Source organism: Monodelphis domestica, chromosome 4, assembly GCF_027887165.1.
Source record: "Monodelphis domestica isolate mMonDom1 chromosome 4, mMonDom1.pri, whole genome shotgun sequence".
NCBI lineage: Eukaryota > Metazoa > Chordata > Mammalia > Didelphimorphia > Didelphidae > Monodelphis > Monodelphis domestica.
In genome coordinates this window covers 358465673-358488366 of record NC_077230.1, presented here as the reverse complement: position 1 = coordinate 358488366, position 22694 = coordinate 358465673, and the positions used below count along the sequence as shown (strand labels likewise).

Here is a 22694-nt window from a genome sequence, read left to right as displayed (position 1 = left end):
ATTCATGACTGATATATAAAAGTCATAACATAAATTATATGAGCAAAAAATAAAGAACTTTTTGCAATCAAAGATAGGGGAAGATAAAACAAAATAAACAATTTGATTACACAAAATGGAAAAGTTTTCCACTGAAAAAATGAGATTAAAACAGTTAAATGGGGAGGGAAAGTATCTTTGTAGGAAACTCCTGATAGAAGTCTAATATCCAAAATATTCAAGGAACTGATTCAGAGATAAAAGAATGAAATGACAACCTAATAGTTAAACCATGAAGTCAATTCTGAAACAAAGAAATATAAGATATCAATAATCACATATGAGAAAAGGTTTCAAATCACTAATAACTAAAGAAATTAACCAGAAAGCAACTCTAATTGTTTTACCTCTTAGACTGTCCAAAATCAATTTTTAATGAAATTGATAACTACTGGAAAGGTATAGAAAGACAAGCACATTGGTAATCCTCCCTGTAAGTGGAATTGTAACTTAATTCAGGCATTCTGGAAAATAATTTGAAACTATGCTCCCAGAATCACTGAAGTTTGCATACCTCTAACCTAATAATGTCATTACTAGGCCTACGTCCCAGAGAGATCAAAGAAAGAGGGGGGAAATGGCATGCAAAAATACCTTTAGCAATTCTTTCTGTTTTAGTAAAGAACTGTACATAACTATTTATACTTATCAACTAAAGGATGGCTAAAAAAATGTATATTAGCATAATGAAATATAGTGTCAAAAGAAGAGTTTCAGAAACATTTAAGTAAACCTCTATAAAATGATGAAGTAAATAGATAGAGAAAAATTTACAAAGTAACAACATTGTGAAGAAAAATAATTTTAAAGACTTAAAAACTCTTATCAATACAATGCCCAACAATACTCTAGAGGACCAATGATAAAGTATGTTACTCACTTTTTAACAGAGCAAGGTACTCAAGGTAGAAAATGAAACATACAATTCTGGACATGGCAAACATATAGATTTATTTTGTATGACTATGCTTATTTTCTAAAAGGACTGTTTTTCTTTTTTCCTGTTTTAATTTTCAGTTTGGGAAAGGTTAGAAGAAGGGGGTGGGGGGGAGAGAGAGAAGCTAGAACAGTGTTGCCAAGAAATAAAAAAGGTTATTGAAGAATTTTTAAATACACTTAGTTCAGAAGCACACAGAACATTTTTGAAAGTAATATGATGAATTTGTTATATATTATTTTTAATGGGAAGTTGTATATGACTACTTCATGATTTCACATATCTTCTTTTTCTGTTCTACTTTATGTGAAAATGTTCTTTTCTTTGGGAGTCCACTAAGTTCAAAATAAGGAAAATAAATCTATCTTTTAGTTGCATGTAGGATAGACTGGAGAGAGAGATGATGAGGCAAAGACACTAATTAGAAAATTAATGAAATAGTTTAGTTAAAATGTGATGAGTCTAAACCTGGGGGAGTGATCATGTTAAGTAGAGAAAGAAAAGGATATGAGGAGAATGGATGTAAGATATTACAGAAGTAGAAAAAAATGGCAGTGAATAAGAAAAAGGAGTAAAAGGGTGACTCTAAGGTTACAAACTTGGGCAAATGATATGGTGGTAACCTAGACAGAAATACTGTTTTTATTTAGGAATGAGAGGCAGAATTTGAAAAGAAGAATAATGAACTGTTTTGTACATATTAAGTTTGAAATATATATGAGGAATATCCAGTTTAAAATGTCCAATAGACAATTAATTATTAAAGACTGGAGTTGAGTGGCTTTAATTTTATCTTACTAGATTTTGTTTATGTCTTATCAAGATTTCTTTGGATTCTAACCATCCAGTTTATTAGCTAAATCTTCCAACTGAAAACTTAATTAGCATATCGCATCTGCCTCATCAGATTTGGTTACTCCTGACTATCTAAACTGGTCAGACCTCACCATATCTAGTCAACTCCAAATTTGACCATGATGTTTCACCTTGACCAATTTCAGACATGTTGCTATGCACAAATGTGCCCACCCCTTTTCTACCTCTAGCTATGGGAACTGTAATAAAATCAATGCAACCACATTTTCTGGAAAGGGCATGCCAATTGACTGTCTTACTGTTATATTAACGATTCCTGACTAACCAATTTTTTGCCAACAAAATCCTATATGTATTGTCTCTCCCACTTTAATATGAGCTCACTGAGAATAAGGACTGCCTTAATTTTGTACTTCCACACTCACTATTTACTTGGAAGGTAATAATGATATCAAATGCTTTTTCATTTGTGGTGTTGTTATTCAATTGTTTTAGTCAAGTCCCACTCTTTATGACGCCATTTTGAGGTTTTCTTGGCAAAGATACTTGTATGGCTTGCCATTTCCTTCTCCAGTTCATTTTTATAGGTGAGGAAATGAGGCAAACAAGGTTGAGTGACTTACCAAGGATCACAGAGCTATTCACCGACTGAGGAGTGCCAGATCTGAACTCATTAAGTCTTCTTGATTCCAAGCTCAGTATTCTATCCTTTGTGCCACCTACTTATGTCCACCATGAACCTCTCTATTGCTATTTGGATAACACTCTACTTTAATTCTTCCAACACTGTGGTCTGCCATAATTTGTAGTCATATAGTATTATCAAAAAGTACAGCCATTAAAAATATGAACCTCTGTTTCATGCAAGGTGATCTAAAATGTTCTTCTCCTCTTCAAGTTCTGTGCCTCTGTAGGGCCTGTCCAAGATATTGGACAACATTATGAGTGGTCCACTCAACTTTGTATTTTTTTTCTTTTTGTATAGGTATATTTTTGAATTTACAGTATTATATAGGAGATACTTCAATATTCATGGTCTTGATGCCATCATCACAATATCATTTGCTGCAAAAGAGCTCACCATTGATAAGGAACTTCTCTTAGATTCTATATTAGACACTCACCATGATAGTGGCAAGCATTTTTGGTGAACATGCTATTCTTTGTTTTATGCCTTACTTAATACTAACAATCAGAAGTTTGAATAGACTTATCTGTTGTCATACTTGTGAAAGTCAGCATTATTATATCTGAGATTTTTTTAAGTGGGTTTATTTATCAGTACTGAATTTTGTTATCTTTTTGAGGTAATAAAAAAGCCTGATTTTTTTCCTCCCCTTAATACCCTCAAAATTGCCTATAACATATTTGCTCTAGTGTAGCTTCTCTTATTTTGGTTGGCTTTATGGTCATTTCTACATTCCTGTCCAATGCCTGTCAAACTACCTTCTTGAATGTATTCCTGATATGACTTCTGGATATTCTACAGAAATCCCACCTTTTTTTAGGCACAAGAGAAAAATCCAGTAAATGGGAAAAAGTTGAAAGAAGGGGAAGTATTGGCAAGGCTAATTCATAAGTGGAGTATAAGAGTTGGCAAGAAGCTCCTCCTTATGTTTGAAGATCAAAAGAAAGGGTGAGAGTGTCAAAAAAATATTCTGAATTGTGAAAGAGACAAAAATAGGGATCAAAGACAACTGCAGGCCAAGTGAAATTTGGAGTCGAGTTTGAAGGCTTGAGAAAAGAAAAGCTTTTCCAGTCATTGCTGAAATGGGATCAGGAATCCATCTGAAGAAGGGGGCTTTTTTTAAGGTATCTTTTTTGAAATGCAAAGAAGGTAAAAAAAAAAGTATGGACAATCAAGAAAGCATTGAATGCAAAAGATTGAATTATAATATACTTGAAAAGCAAGCTATACATAACAGAGATCTGCAATTTCATGTACAATTCTTTTTTTGTCCTACTACATATATGGAAATACTCATCTTATTAGGTGCTTGTTAAATTAAAAAAAAATTTAATCAACATGAAACAAAGTGTGGCTAACAATATATCAATAAAATCCAAGTTTCTTTAGAGGAAGAAATTGTTTTCTTTTGTCTTGTATCCTTGGGGTCCAATAACTACTTAATAAAATGTCACTGAAGTTGCAGCAATCAGGATTCAGGATTCAGATAAGGTTACAAGATCATGAAATCATAGATCTAGTTAGTATGTATTTCTTCTGCTGTTTGGACTGAGGACCTATGAAGTATGCATTGACGAGGCAAATAACAAACAAACCAGGATTGCAAATAGATGAATAAAAGAAGGCTGAGACACAAAGTTTCAAGTCACAGAGTAAAAGGTAATACCCTGTTAAAATGAATACCTCAAGATTGCCAAGAGAGGAAAGCAAAGTCAAAGTAGGGATGATGAAAGAGCACTGAGGATTAAGGAACAAGTTTCATTATCAAAAAGAGCAAATAATTGGGCAAAATTGACCCTGCGGCACTAGAGATAAATTCTGGAATTCATAAACTTGGGAGTTCAGGAGGTTTCAAGTGATAGTAAGATATAGAAGCTTCTATAGGTGTCCCCAAAAAGGTAAAGATGAATATCATTCAAGTCTGAAAACTAATGATTAGGGAGGTTAAATAAAGTTAGTTCAGCAATATATTTAGGTTATTTAAGTTAAGCAAATCTGATACCAGTGGATGGATTTTTGGAAAAGATCAAACCGAGTACTAAAGTTACTGAATTTATAAATTCTGCCTGCTTCTTTTTAAGTTCTACAGACCTATTAATTGCATTTCCTTCATCATTAAAATAAAAAATTGAGATAATTCATCTGAATTTACTCTAACCTAAAGACAGTATTCCTTGCATTTGTACAAAAATTCCATAATTATGTTTAATTGTGTGTGGTTCAATGATCCTGAATTCTTCAAGCTAGTGGACTATAGGACCTTAAATGATTAAATTACAATCATGTTAGCAGTTTTTGTCTGTTTGAAGGTCAACCTAGGTAAGTGTACAAGGAGAATCAGGCACCTTTAGGTTCATAAAAGCTTCTAATGGCTGTCATTGCTTTATATTGCTTCAAAGTCTGTAAAATGCTTTAAATACATTTTTCTGTACATAAACAACTGGCAGGCACATTATTGTTCCCATTTTACAGATAAGAAGCTGAGGCTTAAAAGTTAACTGACTTTCCCAGCATCATACAGCTAAGTATCTGAAACAGGATTTGAATTCATGTCTTCCTGACTCTATACCTCTAGTATCTGTAATCAATAGGTAATAGATTCTTTGGCAGTGGCAACCATGGACCTCAAGAACAAAACATGTAACAACCCTCACTTCTTTAGGCCCTGTTTCTAAAGGCATGTTAGTAAAATGGCCTAAAAGGGAGAAGATACCAACAAGCAAGTTTTTATAAAATATAATTTTAAATTGATAACTTTTACAATGAGATCCTTATTCAGTGGTTTAAACTCCATTTTATATATATATATATATATATATATATATATATATTCATATTCTTGGGACAAACTGAACTTCGATTCTCTCTTGAAGATATCATATCCTACCACTGATATTCTCATCCCCTTTCAGATTCCTTAGTTTAGAGAGTCAGTAGAAAAACTCCTTATACCTCTGCCATTATCATTCAGGAATCTCCTTTGAGATCTACAACATTCATTTGTATCCATTTGTCTCATTCATTCTATCAACTCCTTCAGAATTCTCAAATCCTTATCAATAACTTCAGGACTTACTTAACTACCTGACTCTCTATTGACTGTCACCTAGATGCCCATTACTGTAATTTAGCTACAAAATCTAATAACTAACATCTAAAAATTTTATTCACTACTAAATTTATTAACCATTATTAATCATTAATTTAACCATTACTAAATTTATTAACCCCATTAAATATTTCTACTTTGGGGATTTGGGGTATTTTCTAGGTATATGCCTAATTTTATAAATTTCACAAATTTATAAATATTTTCTGGTTGATTATGTAGAGTTGGGTATAATTTATAGAAGAAAATATTAGAGGGAAATTAATAAAATATAAAAACCAAACTTTAATAACTTGTTGGGAAATTGTTAGAAATAGAGTGCTGATGAAACTGCTAACCTTTAAGGTTAGCTTTTTTAACATCAAGTAAATAAATATTACTGACTGTCCTTCTTGACAGTTTGTTCATCAAGTCCTATACTTTGTATAACATGATGAAAATATACAAGTTGTAAAAGTAAAAACAATTAGCAAAGTTTCCCAGTGACATTATAATAAAATATAATAGGGAGTGTCCCAAACCACAAAGTTTCAGTTTTAGAACAGAACAGTACAGTCATAAGTTTGTTCCTAGGTATGATTATAGTTCAAACCCTTTTCTCACAACAAAAACTAAAACAGCAACAACAAACACAAAATACGGAGTTCAGAGAGGGGAAAATGATGAAGCAGGACATTACTATTTTTTTATTTGGCAAACTGTAAATAACAAACTTTATGTTTTTCCCTGTATGACTGTTCTGTTGATAGTTAATATGAAATGAAAACAGAAAAACAAGGAAAAATTCCTAAGAACTAGCTAAATAATTAGATGATATTCACAGTTTTACAAAGCACCAAAGAATATTAGAGTTGATGATAAAGTACTCCATCTTAGCTTTTCAATATTCAACAAATAACAAATTTAAATAGAACATATTCCACATTATATTCTCATTGTTGATATGTTGCATGAAGTCTCTGATACTTGATGATGGATAAAATACACATCAAGAGTTCCCCTGTCATCATTTCATTCATGTTTTTTCTTAAATCTGAATTTTCTGAAAATTCATAAGAACAAAACTGGTACTGAAAGTTTTTCTCCATCATTAACTTTAAAAGGGTAAATGAAGTATGAGCTATAGCTGAAAACTTTCTCAAAACCATTACAATTGACATAACCACTGTATGAATTCTCTGATGTTTAACAGTTTCTCTGGTAACAATAAAGTTTTCTCATTCACTATGCTCACAGGGTTATTACCCAAAATGAATTTTTTGATGTCAAATAAGTCTCTTCTTCTGAAAGAAGGCTTTCCCACAGTCAAGTAAAGGTTCTCCTTCTGGATGAAGGCTTTCCCACATTCAGTACACTCAAAGGGTTTCTCTCCAGTATGAATTCTCTGATGTAGAGTAAGATATGAGTTTTTACTGAAAGTTTTCCAACATTCAATGCATTCAAATGGCCTCTCTCTACTATGAGGTCTCTGATGTTCAGTAAAGATTGTCCTGTAGCAGAAGGCTTTCCCACATTGATTACATTCAAAGGGCTTCTCTCCAGCATGAATCCTCTGATGTTCAATAAGGTTGCTCTTTTAACTGAAGATTTCCCCACACTGGTTACATTCAAATTGTTTCTGTCTAGCATGCATCATCTGATGTTCAATAAGGCTTCCTCTTTGTCTAAAGGCTTTTTCCACATTCATCACATCTAAAGAGTTTCTCTGCTTTATGAATAAGCTGATGTACAGTAAGATGTTCTTGCTGGTTAAAAATTTTTCCATATTCATTACATTTAAAGGGTTTCTCTCCAGCATGAATTCTCTGATGCTGAGTGAGGTATTTCCTTTGGCTGAATGCCTTCCCACATTCACTGCATTCTAAGGGCTTCTGACCAGCATGAATGCTCTGATGATAAAAAAAAATGATGTTCTGTGACTATAGCTCTTCCCACATTCTTTATATTCAAAGGGTTTATCTCCTAAATGAATTCTCTGATGTTCAATAAGGTTTCCATTCTTGCTAAAAATTATCCCACAATCATTATACTCAAAGGGTTTTTCTCCATTATGAATTAATAGATGTTGATTAATGAATGAGTTTATACTCAAAGTTTTCCCACATTCATTACACTGAAAGAGTTTCTTGCCTACATGAATCTTTTGATGTTCAGTAAGGTTTTCCCTCTTGCTGAAGGTTTTCCCACTTTCATTACAATGAAAAGATTTCCCTCTATTGTGAATTCTCTGATGTGCAGTAAGGTTTACACTCCAGCTGAAGGTTTTCCTACATTCATGACACTAAAAGGGCTTCTCCCCAGTATGAATTCTCCAATGTGCAATAAGGTTTCCTTTCTGGCTAACGGGTCTCCCACATTCATTACACTGAAAAAGTTTCTCTCCAGTATGAATTCTCTGATCACTCACATTTCCTTTTCGACTGAAGACTTTTCCACATTCTTAACAAGTCATATGATTTATTGTCTCTAGGATTTGTTATATGAAATTCAATAAAATCTAAGTGGTAGTTGAAGGTCTTTCTGTATTTACTAGACTTGCAAAGGTATTTTCCTAAGGAGGCCTTATTATGTTTAATTAGGTCTGAAAACTGTTTGAATCTCTGTTGAAGTATACCAAATTTATGAGGGCTTCTGCCTATAGAATCTCTCTGTTTTGGAACAAAAATGGACTTCACAATGAAATTTTTCTGGAATGTATTATATTTGTGCACTCTTAGCTTATCCAAGGTTTTTCTATGAGTGTCTGTTATTTGTCCAAATTGTTCCTCCTGGCTGTCTTTCTGCTTTTCTAACCTGGTATCACATTCCCATGCTTCTCCCACCTTGTTATTCCAGAGAACATCTTTTGTGAGTTTTTCCTCATAGGGTTCTCCTGTACAAATGCCCTTCTTTGAAGATGACTTCTTGATTTCACACCTAGTCTCTTGACTAAAAAAATCTGAAAGAATGAAAAAGTGTCAAAAATCACTGTCCTCTGAGCTGGAAGGAAGGAAATGGCTTTATGGTAGATTCTATTTTCTGTCTCCTCTATCAAAGAGGATAATGATCAGTCTGAAAAATTAGTTGGTACAATTTTCCTTATCTTGGAAGGAAAGAAAACTGTTAATATAATTCTTGTTGGCAGTAGTCTTCAGGAAAAGAAAAGCATTGAATCTGAAGGACTTGCTTTTAAAAAATGGCATAAGGGAAGGGTGAAGTACAAAAAAGTCATTAATTTCATTCTGATAAATTCCCAGTCACAATCCATTTCTATGCTTAGCTGTTCTTTGTACTGGGGCTTTAGAAGGGAATTAATGCTATTCAAAGGTGGCTGAACAAGTTGGTTTCATCACACAAGAAAAGGCAGGAAATCTGTTAGAAATAAATAGATGTTCAGAAGACCCCAGCTAAGTGGACCTAGTAGCAATTTCCAATAGATATTTGTTCAAGAGTTATCAATACAAATAACATAAGACTGAGAACTTCATTCTAATAACTTTGGAAGATGAGGATTATTTTCTAGTATCACAGGGTGCTAAAATAAGTGGCAGATATAACTAAGGCAAAGTCCATGGAGAAGAACTGAGGATCTACCAGTCTACAAAAGAATAATTGTTTTCCTAATTTGTCCCAAAATAAAAGACTGTAAAATCTTACATTGTATGCTATAGGCAACTAAGTTTAACTTGGATTTTTGGTAAAATCCCAACATTTATTATCAAAAGGATGATTATTGAATGTCTAGAAAGGGAAAAATGTTCACAAATATGAAGCATGAGTTTACCAAGAATATACCATGTCAAAGTAATTTTCACTTGCTTTTTATGGAGGCTTAGTAAACTAATACATATTAGAAATGTAGTTTAGCTAGATTTTTAGCAAGGCAACTTATTTCATTCACATAATTTTTAATGGATCCAAAGAGAAGACTAGATGACCACTTGTCAGGTATACTAGAAAGGGAATTCTTATTTGGACAACAGTAATGGTTGTAGTGATAAGTAGTAGTAGTGTTAATGATAATGAAGATGATAATGATTTTAGATAGCTTTTCTAAGGATTTCAAAGCTCTTTAAAAACATCTCATCTTATTTTTACAATATCCCTGACAAGATAGGTGCTATTATATTCCCATTTTATAGATGAGAAACTGAGAAAAAGGCAGTGACCAGATTTTGATTCATAACTTCCTAACCTGAAGCTCAGTGCTCTAAAAACTACACCACCTAACTAGCTCCTGAAGTCTCTTCCAAGTATGACATTGTGTCATTTTGAGAGATACAACATAAAAATAGTATAATTAAGTGAATTTAGGAGTGGTAGAATGGCCACACTTAAAGAACAGTTAGAAATGAATAATAATCAGCTTGATGCAAGATCTCCATTGGAGTATCTCAGTCACCTATTTTTGATTCATTGCAATTTTGCATAGATGCATAAATGCTTACAAAAATCTGTAGATGACACAAAATCAAAATCAGAGCCCAAAAAGATCTTGCCAAATTATGAAAACGAAGCAAATATAAGTAAGACAATTTAAAAGGGACAAATGTCAGCTATTACACTAGAATTATAAAATCAGCCTTAAAGACCTGACAGTCCCATTATATACCCACTATATTTGGATTATATCTGGAGCACTATATTTATTTCTGGACTATCTGTAAGATAACTGAAAAAAATGCAGAGCTAGAGGTCAAGAATGAGATCAAGGCAATATAGAGATCTGGAAGTCAGCTGCTTATAAGACTTGAATCTATAGGATCACTAAAGTAGGGAATCCAGAAATGTAAGAAAGCCCCCCCAAAAAATAGTAAAAGATTCTAAGGAGCAATAAGACTAAAATCAATGAAAAAGGAAATACCAGTCTCAAAATAGCAAAAATGAGAAAATATGCAGGAGGAAATGTTGAAAAGAGTCAATAAATTTAAGGCAAGTCAAGATGGGTATGGGTATGGGTAGGACAGAGAAAAAGTTTGACTATTGAAAAAGAATCCTGGAAACCTTAAAGAGGGAAATTAAGCCTGTGGGTCAGATGTCACTCAATTGCAAAAGATGAAGAAATGAGTGGATGGTGAGGAGACAGATGCATAAAGTACTGACAATTTTTCTACAAGTTTGATGATAAAATGGGAAAAAAAGATACAAGACAATAGTTTTAGTGGATATGAGGCTAAAGTAAAATTTTGTTATGTGTGGAAAAGATTGCATAATGTGTAATAAGCAGAGAAGAAGGAACCAAGTACATAGCGAGACTGAAAATAAAAGAGCAAGAATGATGGATAGTGAATACTCCCTGAAGGACATAAGAGGGGATAGGAATAAGGGCACAAATAGAACTTACCTTAACAAAGAGAAGGGTCACCTCCTCATCATATATTTCAATAAAGGAGAAGAGGCTAGGGGATTCAGAAGGGGTCTTGTGTTATAAAATAATGTAGATGAAGGGGTGCAGAATAGAAATCCTACATTCTCTGAGCAAAGTAAAAAGGCAAGAAGTCTGCTGAGACAAAGTGGGTGAGGAATAGTATTGAGAAAGAAAGCAGATGAATACCCTGAATGAAGTCAGAAAGATTACTAACAAAGGAAGAGTAAAAGATCACCATGTAGTACTGAAGACCTGGATGAAATTATATCATAAATCTAGTAGAAACACCAAGTTAGCATTGTTATGATCTTTTCCACCAGCATTCGGCAAAAGAACAGGAGTACAAAAGGCAAATGATAGGGATAAACCAATGATAGGATTTGAGATAATATAAATAATGATATGACAAGGGGGGAAAGGATTCAAATATAGATGATAATATAGTCAGTATGGAGTCACAAATAAAATAAGTAAAAATGAATCCAGAGTAGGAGTTAGGGAATGGGATAACACAGTAAGAGTGGAAGTACTAGATACCATAGTTAAGACAAAGGGAACACTTAAAAAAGGATAAAACAAAAGGGATTGTCATGTATTATGTCCTATGCAGGATCCAAATGGAGAAGGTATTTTCTACAGATCAGGTCTCCTAAATGTTTCTATCTGTAGATGATATTATGGTGTTTTAATCATAAGCTCAAGAATATTACAAAGTGTCTTTAATCATATCCCATGGCTAATCAAAAGATATTGGCCTAATAATCCACAAAGGATTGGCCTGTAGTTATAAAAATGAATTTTAAATTAAGGTTGACCATAATGACAAGCAGCTCAATGATCGATCCAAAGAATTATTAAGTATAACATTATATGTATATAGGACAAGAAAGGACAATAAGTGGGATCAAAAATTGAATAAATGAAAATGGACTATGATGCTTTCAAGCTGCTTCCTTACATTAAAAAAATAATAACTTTTTATATCAATTTTAGATGGGACTTTTGGAAATGTTTCTGGTTATGTTGCAATTCTTAGAATACCATAGTATATCTAAAGAATCAAAGCAACCCAAAGGGTAATGAAGTATATACATGGTAGACATAAATTATTTATAGTCTATTTCCAATGAAGATCTATATGAAAGAAGTAGCTTAAGAAGCATCACCCTAGAAATGTATAAATAGAAAAAAGATGGTCCATTCATGTAATGCAAACAAGGGTAATGTAATGGACAATCTGAGCAGTTAACTAGTAGCCATGAAGTGGCATGTTAAAGAAAAACGACCAAAGGGAAGGTTTCCTATACATTATCAATAATAGCAACAGCAACCGCCCCTCCAAATACACAGAAGAAAGTTCAGAAGTAGACACAAAAGTTAATGGTATGTTTTTATTCCTATGTTGTTAAAGATAATATATAGTTTCTTAAATTGATGTTTGCCAAGTAATATATAATCCTTATTCTTTGTTAAATATTAAATGTTTATTATTCAAATATTTATTGTTAATATGAATGAATATGATTGTATAGATGTATGTGGTTGTATATATATGAATATGTTAAATATTCAAATGTTTATTTTTGTTTATGTTAAATTATTTTAAATTAACAAAAGAAAAAGAGAAAGCTTTATCAAAGACAAGGAAATATGAAAGGGAATATAAGTATCACCAAAGTGAAAAAAGGAGAAAACAGGAGGGAATACATACTAAACAGTTCTAGACCTTACCCAGAGGCTTGGAGTCATCTGAAGAAGTCTATATCCAAAATTCCAAAGGTGTTAAGCAATGACTAACAAACTAAGCTGTGGCTTACTTCTTTCTATATGACTAATACTCACCTAGACAAGTGCTTCTTGCGAATTCTTCCTCTGGTATCCATGGTGCATTTCCTCTCTCCAGCTGGGAGATCACATCTGGTTTAGAAACTGGAAGCCCTGCTCATGGGGTAGAAATGAGAAAATGTTGTGGACACTCATCTCAGAATGCAAACCTATACTCTCTCTTGAGGAAAAAGAATAAATATAAGAATAGTGTCAAAAACCTCTGAAGGCTTCTCAATTTTTAATTGCCAGAAAGAATAGAGAGATGGTCAGAGTTGATGGGGGTTCAGAAATAAATTTAATTTAACCTTCTTTGTGCCAAGAGACTAGGATCCATTCAGGAATATTATGATCTAGGACTGGAAAAAGAAGGAAGAATACTCTCTCTCAGCCATAATAGATTTGGGAGTTGCCCTACAATCCATGTTTCTTAAAAATTACTCTATATTTTAACCTGAGTAAGTATTTTAGATACCCAAAAGACTTTTCAGAAATAGGAATGTGAAAACACTTCAATGAACAAATGCTCATCACAGGAAAGCTATCCTTACCAATGGACACAAGGTTCCCATAGTTCTCCAACATCACATCCCTGTACAAGTCCCTCTGAGAAGGATCTAGTTGTCCCCATTCTTCCCGAGTGAAGTTCACAGCCACATCCTTGAATGTCACTGATTCCTGAAACAACAAGTAAAGAATAAGGATTATACATTATTTGATAAACTTATTATATTTCATTTGAGAAATATATGCATGGACTTCATGCATGAAGTTGATAGGACATCTATGGAAGGGTTCTCACAGCTGTGAATATTTTGAATACCTCAGATCAAGTGTTTATTAAGGTCAAACTGTGTTGTGTATGTCACTTTGTATTAGGTTCTGTAGCAAGAAATCAGTTTTGTTTTTAATAAAGCCTTCAAGTATTCTCTGACAAAGCAGTTTTCAACAATAAGGCTGAAGTGAACCATATATTTTAATCTTAATCTTCCAAAATCAAATTTAATTTGTATTCAATGATGATTTCTTACCTAACTACTATGTACAAAGAAATGTATTCTTGTAAGCTCAATTCTACAAGAAGAGAGAGAACAGGTTCACTGATAAATGCAATACAGAGTCAGATAAAAGAAATACTCAAGGAATATTTGAGGTAGAAGAGGATGTCATCTAGAAGAAAAAAAGTAAGGTTAAACAAAGGAAAGGGCTTCTTTTTTTATTTTATTTAGTCAATTTAGAATATTTTGCCTAGGTTACAAGTCATGTTTTTTCCACCCCTCCAATAGCCAACGCACAATTCCACTGGGTTTTACATGTGTCCTATATCAAAACCTATTTCCACATTCTTATGTTTGAACTAGGATGATCATTTAGAGTCCATATCCCCAATCATATCCCCATCAATCCATGTGATCAAGTAGTTGTTTTTCTTCTGTTTCTGTCCCCAGTTTTTCCTCTGAATGTGGGTATAGTGCTCTTTCTCATAAATCCCTCTGAATTGCTCTGGGTCATTGCATTGCTACTCATAGAGTAGTCTATTAGGTTGGATTGTGCCATAGTGTATCAGTCTCTGTGTACAATGTTCTCACTCTGCATCACTTCCTGGAGGTTGTTCTAGTTCACATAGAATTCCTCCAGTTCATTATTCCTTTGAGCACAATAGTATTCCATCACTAACATATAGCACAATTTGTTCAGCCATTCCCCAATTGGAGGGCATCCCCTCATTTTCCATTTTTTTCCACCACCAAGAGTGCAACTATGAATACTCTTGTACAAGTCTTTTTCCTTATTATCTCTTCAGTATATAAACTAAGCAGTGGTATGACTGGATCAAAGGGCAGACAGACTTTTAGTGCCCTTTGGACATAGTGCCAACTTGCCCTTCAGAATGGCTGGATAAATTCACAGCTCCACCAGCAATGCATTAATGTCCCAATTTTGCCACATCCCCTCCAGCATTCATTATTTTCCTTTGCTGTCATGTTAGCCAATCTGTAAGGTGTGAGGTGGTACCTCAGAGTTGTTTTGATTTGCATTTCTCTGATTATAAGAGATTTAGAATACTTTTGCATGTGCTTATTAATAGTTTTTATTTCCTTATCTGAAAATTGCCTATTCATGTCCCTTGCCCATTTATCAACTGGGGAATGGATTGATGTTTTTGTACAATTGATTTAGCTTTTTATAAATTTGAGTAATTAGACCTTTGCCAGAGGTTTTTGTTATGAAGATTTTTTTCACAATTTGTTGCTTCCCTTCTAATTTTGGTTGCATTGGTTTTGTTTATACAAAAACTTTTTAATTTAATGTAACCAAAATTATTTATTTTATATATTTTGTAATTTTTTCTAACTCTTGCTTGATCTTAAAATTTTTAAAGGAAATAGCTTCTAAAATGAGCCCTAAAAGGAAAAAATGGTAAAGTGCATACCAGAAATATGGAAGTTAAAACAAATGTGACAATTGAACATGAGAATTTAAGGAAGAGAGAAGAGTCTGATCTGACTGGAGTGTAGAGTGAGGAAAGGAGAATACTATGAAACAGACCAGGAAACATTATGTTGGAACTCAAAGCTATCACTAGTTCAGAATGACTGGGGTTTTGCACAAGGGTGTCAAATTTTGAGAGTCCCAATAAGAATTTCAGCTATTAATCAGAATAGAAACAACAAAGCTTGTATCTATTAGGTTAAGTTAACAAATGACCATGAGAAGCTACAATATGACAAGCCAGGCTTAGTGCCTTAAGCTCCAGCATCAACCTGTAATCAATGTCCCAGAATCTTAACCTGCTCTCTTGACCTACATTTGAAGGTATGCTTTGTACTGCTTGCCTTGGAGGCAATGATTCTTAGTTAGAACTCTAATAAAGGCTGATTGTGGATGGCTTCCAATACCAGATCAAGAATTTGTACTATTTCGTGAAGCAAAAGTGATCCTTAAAATACTTTGGCAACTATGTAAAATATATATTGTAGAGGTGAAAGCCTAGTATAACTGCTTAGATAAAACATGATCAGAGTCAAATTTTTATCATTAGAGCATGATTAAGAAAATTTGGATATAGTTGGGAGCTACTTTAGTAGCAGAATTGATAGCTAATTAAATAATATTTCAAAATTATTAAATATAACATTTCTATCAAAAATACTCGAAAGCATAGGCATTAATGGATTTTTCCTTAGATTAATAGTAAGAAACACATACTTCAAACCATCAGTAAACATTAACCATAATGGGAATAGGTTAGAAACCTTCCCAATAATATCAAAAGTGAAAAAGGGTGTCCATTATCACCAATATTATTTAATATTGTACTAGAAATGCTAGTAATAGCAATAAAAAAAGAAAAAGAAATCAAAGAAATCAGAATAGGCGAAGAGTTAATAAAACTTTCTTTTCATAGACAATATGATGATATGTATAAAAAATCCTAAAGATTCAACTAAAAAGCTATCAATAATTTTAGCAAAGTAGCAGGATATGAAATAAACTCACATAAATGATCAACATTTCCATATATTATTAACAATGTCCTACAAGAAGAGATAGTAATAAATAACTCATTTAAATCAACCATAGATAGGATAAACTACCTAGAAGTATATATTCCAAAACAAATCCAAAAACTATATGAACATAATTATAAAACACCTCTTATACAAATAAAATAATATTTAAATAATTGGAGAAATATTTATTGTACATGGGTGGATAGAGCCAGTAAAATTAAAATGATAGTCCTACCTAATATGCCATCCCAATTAAATTACCAAAAAATTATTTTATTGAACTAGAAAAAATAATAACAAAACTCATTTGGATAAATCATGAAAGTCACAAAAATTAAAGGAGATAATGAATAAAATGTTTAAGGAAAAAGGTCAAGCAATACTGGATTTTTAACTATATTATAAAGCAGTTAATTATAAAAAGTATCTGGTACTGACTAAGATATTGAAAAGTAGAACAGAGTAATGTAATATACAAACAATAGTTGTAAAAGATTATAGCAACCTTGTGTTTGACAAAGGTAAAGATACAAATTTTTGGAATAAGAATTCATTATCTGGTAAAAATTGTTGGAAAAGCAGTTTGATAGAAACAAGATATAAACCAATATACACCATTGACCAAGCTAAGATCAAAATGGATAGATGATCTAGGTACAAAAGGAGATATTATAAACAAATTAGAAGAGCACAGAACATATTATCTATCAGACTGTTGGAAAGAGAAGAATTTATGAATAATAAAGAGATAGAAAGCTTTCAGAATGTAAAATAGATAAGTTTGAATACATTAAATTGAAAAGTTTTTGTACAAATAAAACTAATGTAGCCAAGATTAGAAGAAAAGCAGTAAGTTGGGGGGAGGGAGGTTATAGTTTCTTGGACAGAAGTTTCATATATAAAATATATAGAGAACTCTGTCAAATATATAAGATGAGCCACTCCCCAATTGATAAATGATCAAAAGATACGAACAGACAGTTTTTGGATAAAGAAATTTAAGCTATATATATATATATATATATATATAATTATATAAAAATACTCTAAATCATTATTGATAAGAGAAAACATATCAAAACAACTCTTCATACCTATGAAATTGGCTAAAATGATAAAAAGGACAAATTAATTAATGTTAGAGGGGATGTAGAAAAAATAGGAACACTAACACAATGATATTGGAAATGTTAACTGATCCAAGCATTTTGAAGAGCAATCTGTAATTATGAGTTATAAAACTTTGTATTCCTTTCAACCCAACAAAACCACTATTGGGTTTTTTCATAAGGTGATCAAAGAAAAAGAAAAGAAACTCTACATTCCGAAACATTTATAGCAGCTCTTTTTGTGGTGGTAAAGAAATAAAAACTGAAGGAATGTTCATCAATTGAGGAATAGCTGAACAAATTGTGCTATATGATTTAAATGGAATACTATTAAACCATAAGAAACTGCAAACAAGATGATCCCCAAAAAACCTGAGAGGACTTATATGAAGTGATGTAAAATGAAATGAGTAGAACCAGGAGAAAACTTACACAGCACTAACAATAATACAGGATGATCAACTGAATGACTCAACTGGTAAAAAGAAGGCAAGGATCAAGGACACCGCCAAGGGATTCATATCTAAAAAGGATCTCCAGCACCATAGGAGCAGAAGGAGTCTGAATGCAGACTAAATCATACCATTCTTCACTTTATTTCCTCCATGAATTTTTCTCTATTTTGAAAGGGAATTCTTTGTTCTCTTTGTCTATTTTGAGTTTACACTTGTGAAAAGGAAATCCTTTATTCTCTTTGTCAAATTGGAGTTGACACTTTGGTTAACATTAACTTACTACTCTCACTTATTACCTCACTAGATTGAAGACAAGATTAATTCTCCTTTGTCTACCTCTTATAGTGAATCAACAAAAGATTGAACACCCTACTTAGTGCTAGGTGAGAAGCCAGTAAAATACTTGGAGAGCTCCATCCTTTTTTTTAACTAAATCAGTCAGGAACTTGTGAATTCTTCTAAGAGTTCACATGAGTTCTCACCCTCAGAAACTGTTCAATCAGGAAACTGTGGATCTTTTTGATGATAAATTGACCTTCAGAAGGTGAAATGTCAATCCCACAGACATTGCCCCCTGGGCAGTGCTAGACAATTTGGAAACTGTGATTGGCCACTGTGAAGAAGGGAGGAGAAAAGAAGTCACCATAAAAGCAAGCCCAAACTCCCTCAGAGGGGATGGTCTTTGAGAAGATAGTCTGAAGAGATTGTCTTCTGGATATTTTCTTCAAGGAAGCTTTGCTTGCATTGTGGGCTTGAAGCTTGGCTTCAACTTAGACTCTGACTCCTGGACTACTTCACTGGGTGAGTGAAAGGCTGACTCCTTTCCTAATTTCTGGAGAGACTAGCTTCCATCTTGGAGGAGGCTGCATGGTTACTCACCACCAGCCTTCCTGGTTGAGAGCTAATTAATCTCTGCCTGGATTTAAGCAGACCCGGAGTAAACATTTAAGTTGATAAAATAGATAACCTTTCTAACCTCTTCACATTTCTCTACTTTATTATTTCCTCTCCATTTTGTAAATAAATTTCTCACTCAAGATGTAATAAATATTGGCAACCACATAATTTCATAAAATTATTGTCCAACCATTAATTTTCACCTTTACACTAGTGTAAGCAATATGTTTCTTATTTCACAATATGACAAATGGGGAAATATGTATTGTATGTAATAAAGAATGTAAGCTGAAGGAAACTATTACTTCTTGAAATGAAGAAGGTAAACTGAGGAGAAACTTAATTGTTGAATAGAGAGGATAAACTGAGGTTGAACCTGTTTCTTCACAATGACTGTTATTCTCTGGTTTTGATTGTGATTAGAGTGGCTATTACAGGGACCTGAAACTGCTGAGGGAACCTGAGGCTGCTTATTGGTAATTGAGGTAGAACAGAAATGCTGAGGGATGACACACATGCAGGGATGCTGGTACACAGGGGACACTGCTTATAAGGGACTGCCCTGGGGTTTACTCTGGGGTTTGCCTATTGATCCCTAACAATGTCTAATCTATTTCCTAACCTCCTTCCTCCCTCACTCCCTCCTCCAACCCTCTTCCTCCTGCTATCCTTCTCCTCCCAATTTTCCCTCTCCTCTGAGTAAATTATAAAATATTCTAAGTTTCTTTCTCAGGTAAGGGGTTTCTTGGAGGGGAAGCTGAGGTAAGGGGGATGAGGAAGTCCCTAATCTAAATGAATGATTTTAGAAAGGTTTGAGGGAGTACTCCAGTCACAACTGTGACTCTGAGACAGGGAGATGGAGGACAATGGCTTTTCAAGATCTTTCTTCTTCTTTAGCCAAGTTTGTCTTCTCAGTGTCAACTCCAACTGCTCAGAGCCAGGAAGCCAGAGACTAAGTTCAAAAGCCCTGTTTCTCTTCTTCTTAGTATGGCCAGCCAAAAGCCTCCAGAGAAAAGTATGACTTCCAGTCCCAGACACAGATTCTCTCTCAGCTCCAACTGCCCAGAGCCAGAGAGTCAGAGACTAAGTTCAAAAACCAAGTTTTTCCTCTCAGAGTGTTTGTTGCCAGCAAACCCCCAACTCAGCTCCAACTGCCAACAACCTGGGGACATTCCGTTGGAATCCTGGGTTTTGCAGCTTAGAGCTAGATCTCCAGTCCTGCAAAAACTTCTCTTCATATCTCTATCACATATATGATAATATATGTACAGCCTATATTATATTACCTGATTTCCTGGGGAGTGGGGAAGGACAGGAAAAAGCATGATACAAAATGTCAGAAAAATATTAAAGATGATTTCAATATATAATCTGGAAAATTTTTAAATAAAAAAATGACTTACAGGTTCAAACTAAGAAAAACTGCATGAGACCTTTAAACCTACATGAGAAGATGGTGATTCAACACAAATAGCAAGTTTGGGAGGAGTAAAGAGTTGCGAGTTCTATTTTGAATCTGTTAAGTTTGAGATACCAACACGATACACAAGGGAAGCTGTTCTATAAACAATCCCTTTTGAAACTAGATCTTTGGAAAAAAATGGATTTCAATCTACAAAATAATGAAAGAGATGGGAGTATTACATAAGAAAGACTGAGATTGATTATATAGATTTGTGAACCATCAGCATAAAAGTGATCACTGAACTTGATGGAAGCATATGAAATAATAAAGGGAGAATGTATAGAGAGAGAAGAGAAAAAATTACAAAACTGCCTTTGGGGACACAATATGTTTATGTAATGGAATATGGATGAAAAATAAGTAGAGGATACCAAGGAACAGTGAGAGAGGCAAATATAAAACCAATTAATATTTTGGTCACAGGAAACAAATTTAATTTTTTTCTCATAATAAGGATATAGAAGATTTTTAAGACATTAATAAAAAATTTTTCACTACAAGGATGATACAAAAAAGCAGGAGTGGCAACAATTATATCTGATAAAGTGGATTTCAGTCTACAAAACAATGAAAGAGACAGGAGCATTACATAATGGTGAAAGGGAAAGTGAGTAACAATAACATTTATAAATTGACCTTAACCTTAAAGGGATGCTAGCATATCAAGAAACAAGGTTAGAGAAAGCATTCCCCCTGTAATGTAAGAAAAAAGAGACCCTAAAATAGAATCCTGCTGTTTGATGAAGCGTTTGCCTGGTGGGGATAGCTAGCTGGCTTGGAGTTGAGAGCCAGCAAGGAATTCTGGGAAAAAGAACTGGGAGCTGAAGGATTCTGACTAATTGGGCACTCTGAGCCTTGGAAGAGGAACAGATAGTTTTTTCCTGGGGGTCAGAGGATATCTGAAGCCACAGGAGGAAGAAAGAACCTGATTTCCTACTTGTGTACCTGTTTCCAGCTAGAAATCCTTCACAACCCCCTTTCACTTGACTGCAGCTACTCAAGACTGAGAAGGAGTTCAGTTGGACTCTTTGACCAGAGCCAATCTGCCCTCTCCTTTTGGGTCTTCCCCTTTGCTTTTCCTTGGATAGATTATAGAGATTTTAGGTTTAAGTTATTGTAGTGTAGAGAAATAAGAAACAGTCTGTTGGGAAAAGGCTGGCGGGCACAGAAAACCTCTAGTCAGGGACTTTTGAATTCCAACTGCTGTAGAAATAGTGCATCAGGGCATTCTTTACCCTCCATCCTTTTGTCATTCCCCATCCCTTCAAATAAATTTCCAGTTTAAGACAGATTTGAGATTGGTCAAGGTTTTCATGATAAGATAGAGGTTAGATAAACTATGAACAAGATCAAGGGTGAATCCTGTTTCATCTGTGACAAGGAAAGATCCGGCTTGTCACAGTGCTCTATGGGGAAAGGTTTAGCAACAAAATCCTTACTCCTGAAAGGACTGACTGGGATACTACTTCTTTTCCAGTAGTTGAACCCACATTCAAGACTCAAGGATATAGTTTGAAACATATCCTTGGGAAGAGAGGTAGACAGATTCCTTCTGTCTCTCTCTAAAATAATTTCAAGCTCTGATGTCAGCTAATCTTGAGGAAGGAGAGATACTACCATATTTCCTCAGTCTCTCAGCTTTACCCATATCCCCTTCTCTACATTTCCCTTCAACCTCTCACTGGAGATTCACATCCCTCCAGTGGGTCAAAACCTGTTCACCTTTCTCCATTTCTAAGGGAGGAGAGTCTTCTTCATTCTCCTCTTTTACACACACACACGCATCCAAAATGCACTTTATACAAAGCCTCAATGAAAAAAATTGAAAATTTGGGAGAAAGTTTTGTGCTTCCCTGGTTAAGGATACCAAGCTCCCAATCTAAACAAGGCTGTCATAGACCCTCCTCTATTTTACCTATATTCTCTTACTATGTGACCTCAATAGCTCCTATGGTATCACTCCAGATAAGGTCTGAGGAGCACATTCCAATGGGACTATCACCTCCTTATTCCCAGAAGCTATACCCCTCTTAATGCCACCTAAAATCTCCTTAGCTCTTCTAGATACAGCTTTTATGTAATCATACTGCTAATTCATATTAAGCTTGCAATCTACTAGAATCCCAAGCTCTTTTTTTTTTTGAGAACTGTTGTCTAAATACACCTCCCCAACCTCATATTTATGATTTTGATTTGTTGTACTTGAGCACAAGACTTTACATTTATCCTGACTAAATTTTTATTTAACTAGATTCAGGCCAATACTCAAACCTATAGAGATCTTTTTGGATCCTGACTATTATCTATTATATTATCTCTCCCTCCTAGCCAGGTGTCCTCCACAAACCTGTTAAGCATGCTATATCTAAAATATTTTCTGTACTTATAATCTGAAAAGGCAGAATAAAATAGAAATCTCACCTCCAAGTCACAGATAAAGATACTGAATTAAAGCCCCATTAGATAAAAACCAATGAAAAATCTTGGGGAAGG

General features: G+C 33.9%; 1 protein-coding gene across 3 annotated transcripts in view; it reads right to left on the bottom strand.

The window, feature by feature from the left end:
- LOC100031025 (zinc finger protein 665-like) overlaps positions 1–22694 on the bottom strand; it is a 49650-nt gene that overhangs the window by 3887 nt on the left and 23069 nt on the right. For all 3 annotated transcript variants that reach the window (XM_007492747.3, XM_007492745.3, XM_007492746.2), the window contains exons 4-5: positions 13312–13438; positions 12779–12874 (exon numbers count right to left, since the gene is read on the bottom strand). In XM_007492747.3, the coding sequence (XP_007492809.2) occupies positions 12779–12874; positions 13312–13438 (223 nt within the window). The remainder of the gene's footprint in view (positions 1–12778; positions 12875–13311; positions 13439–22694) is intronic.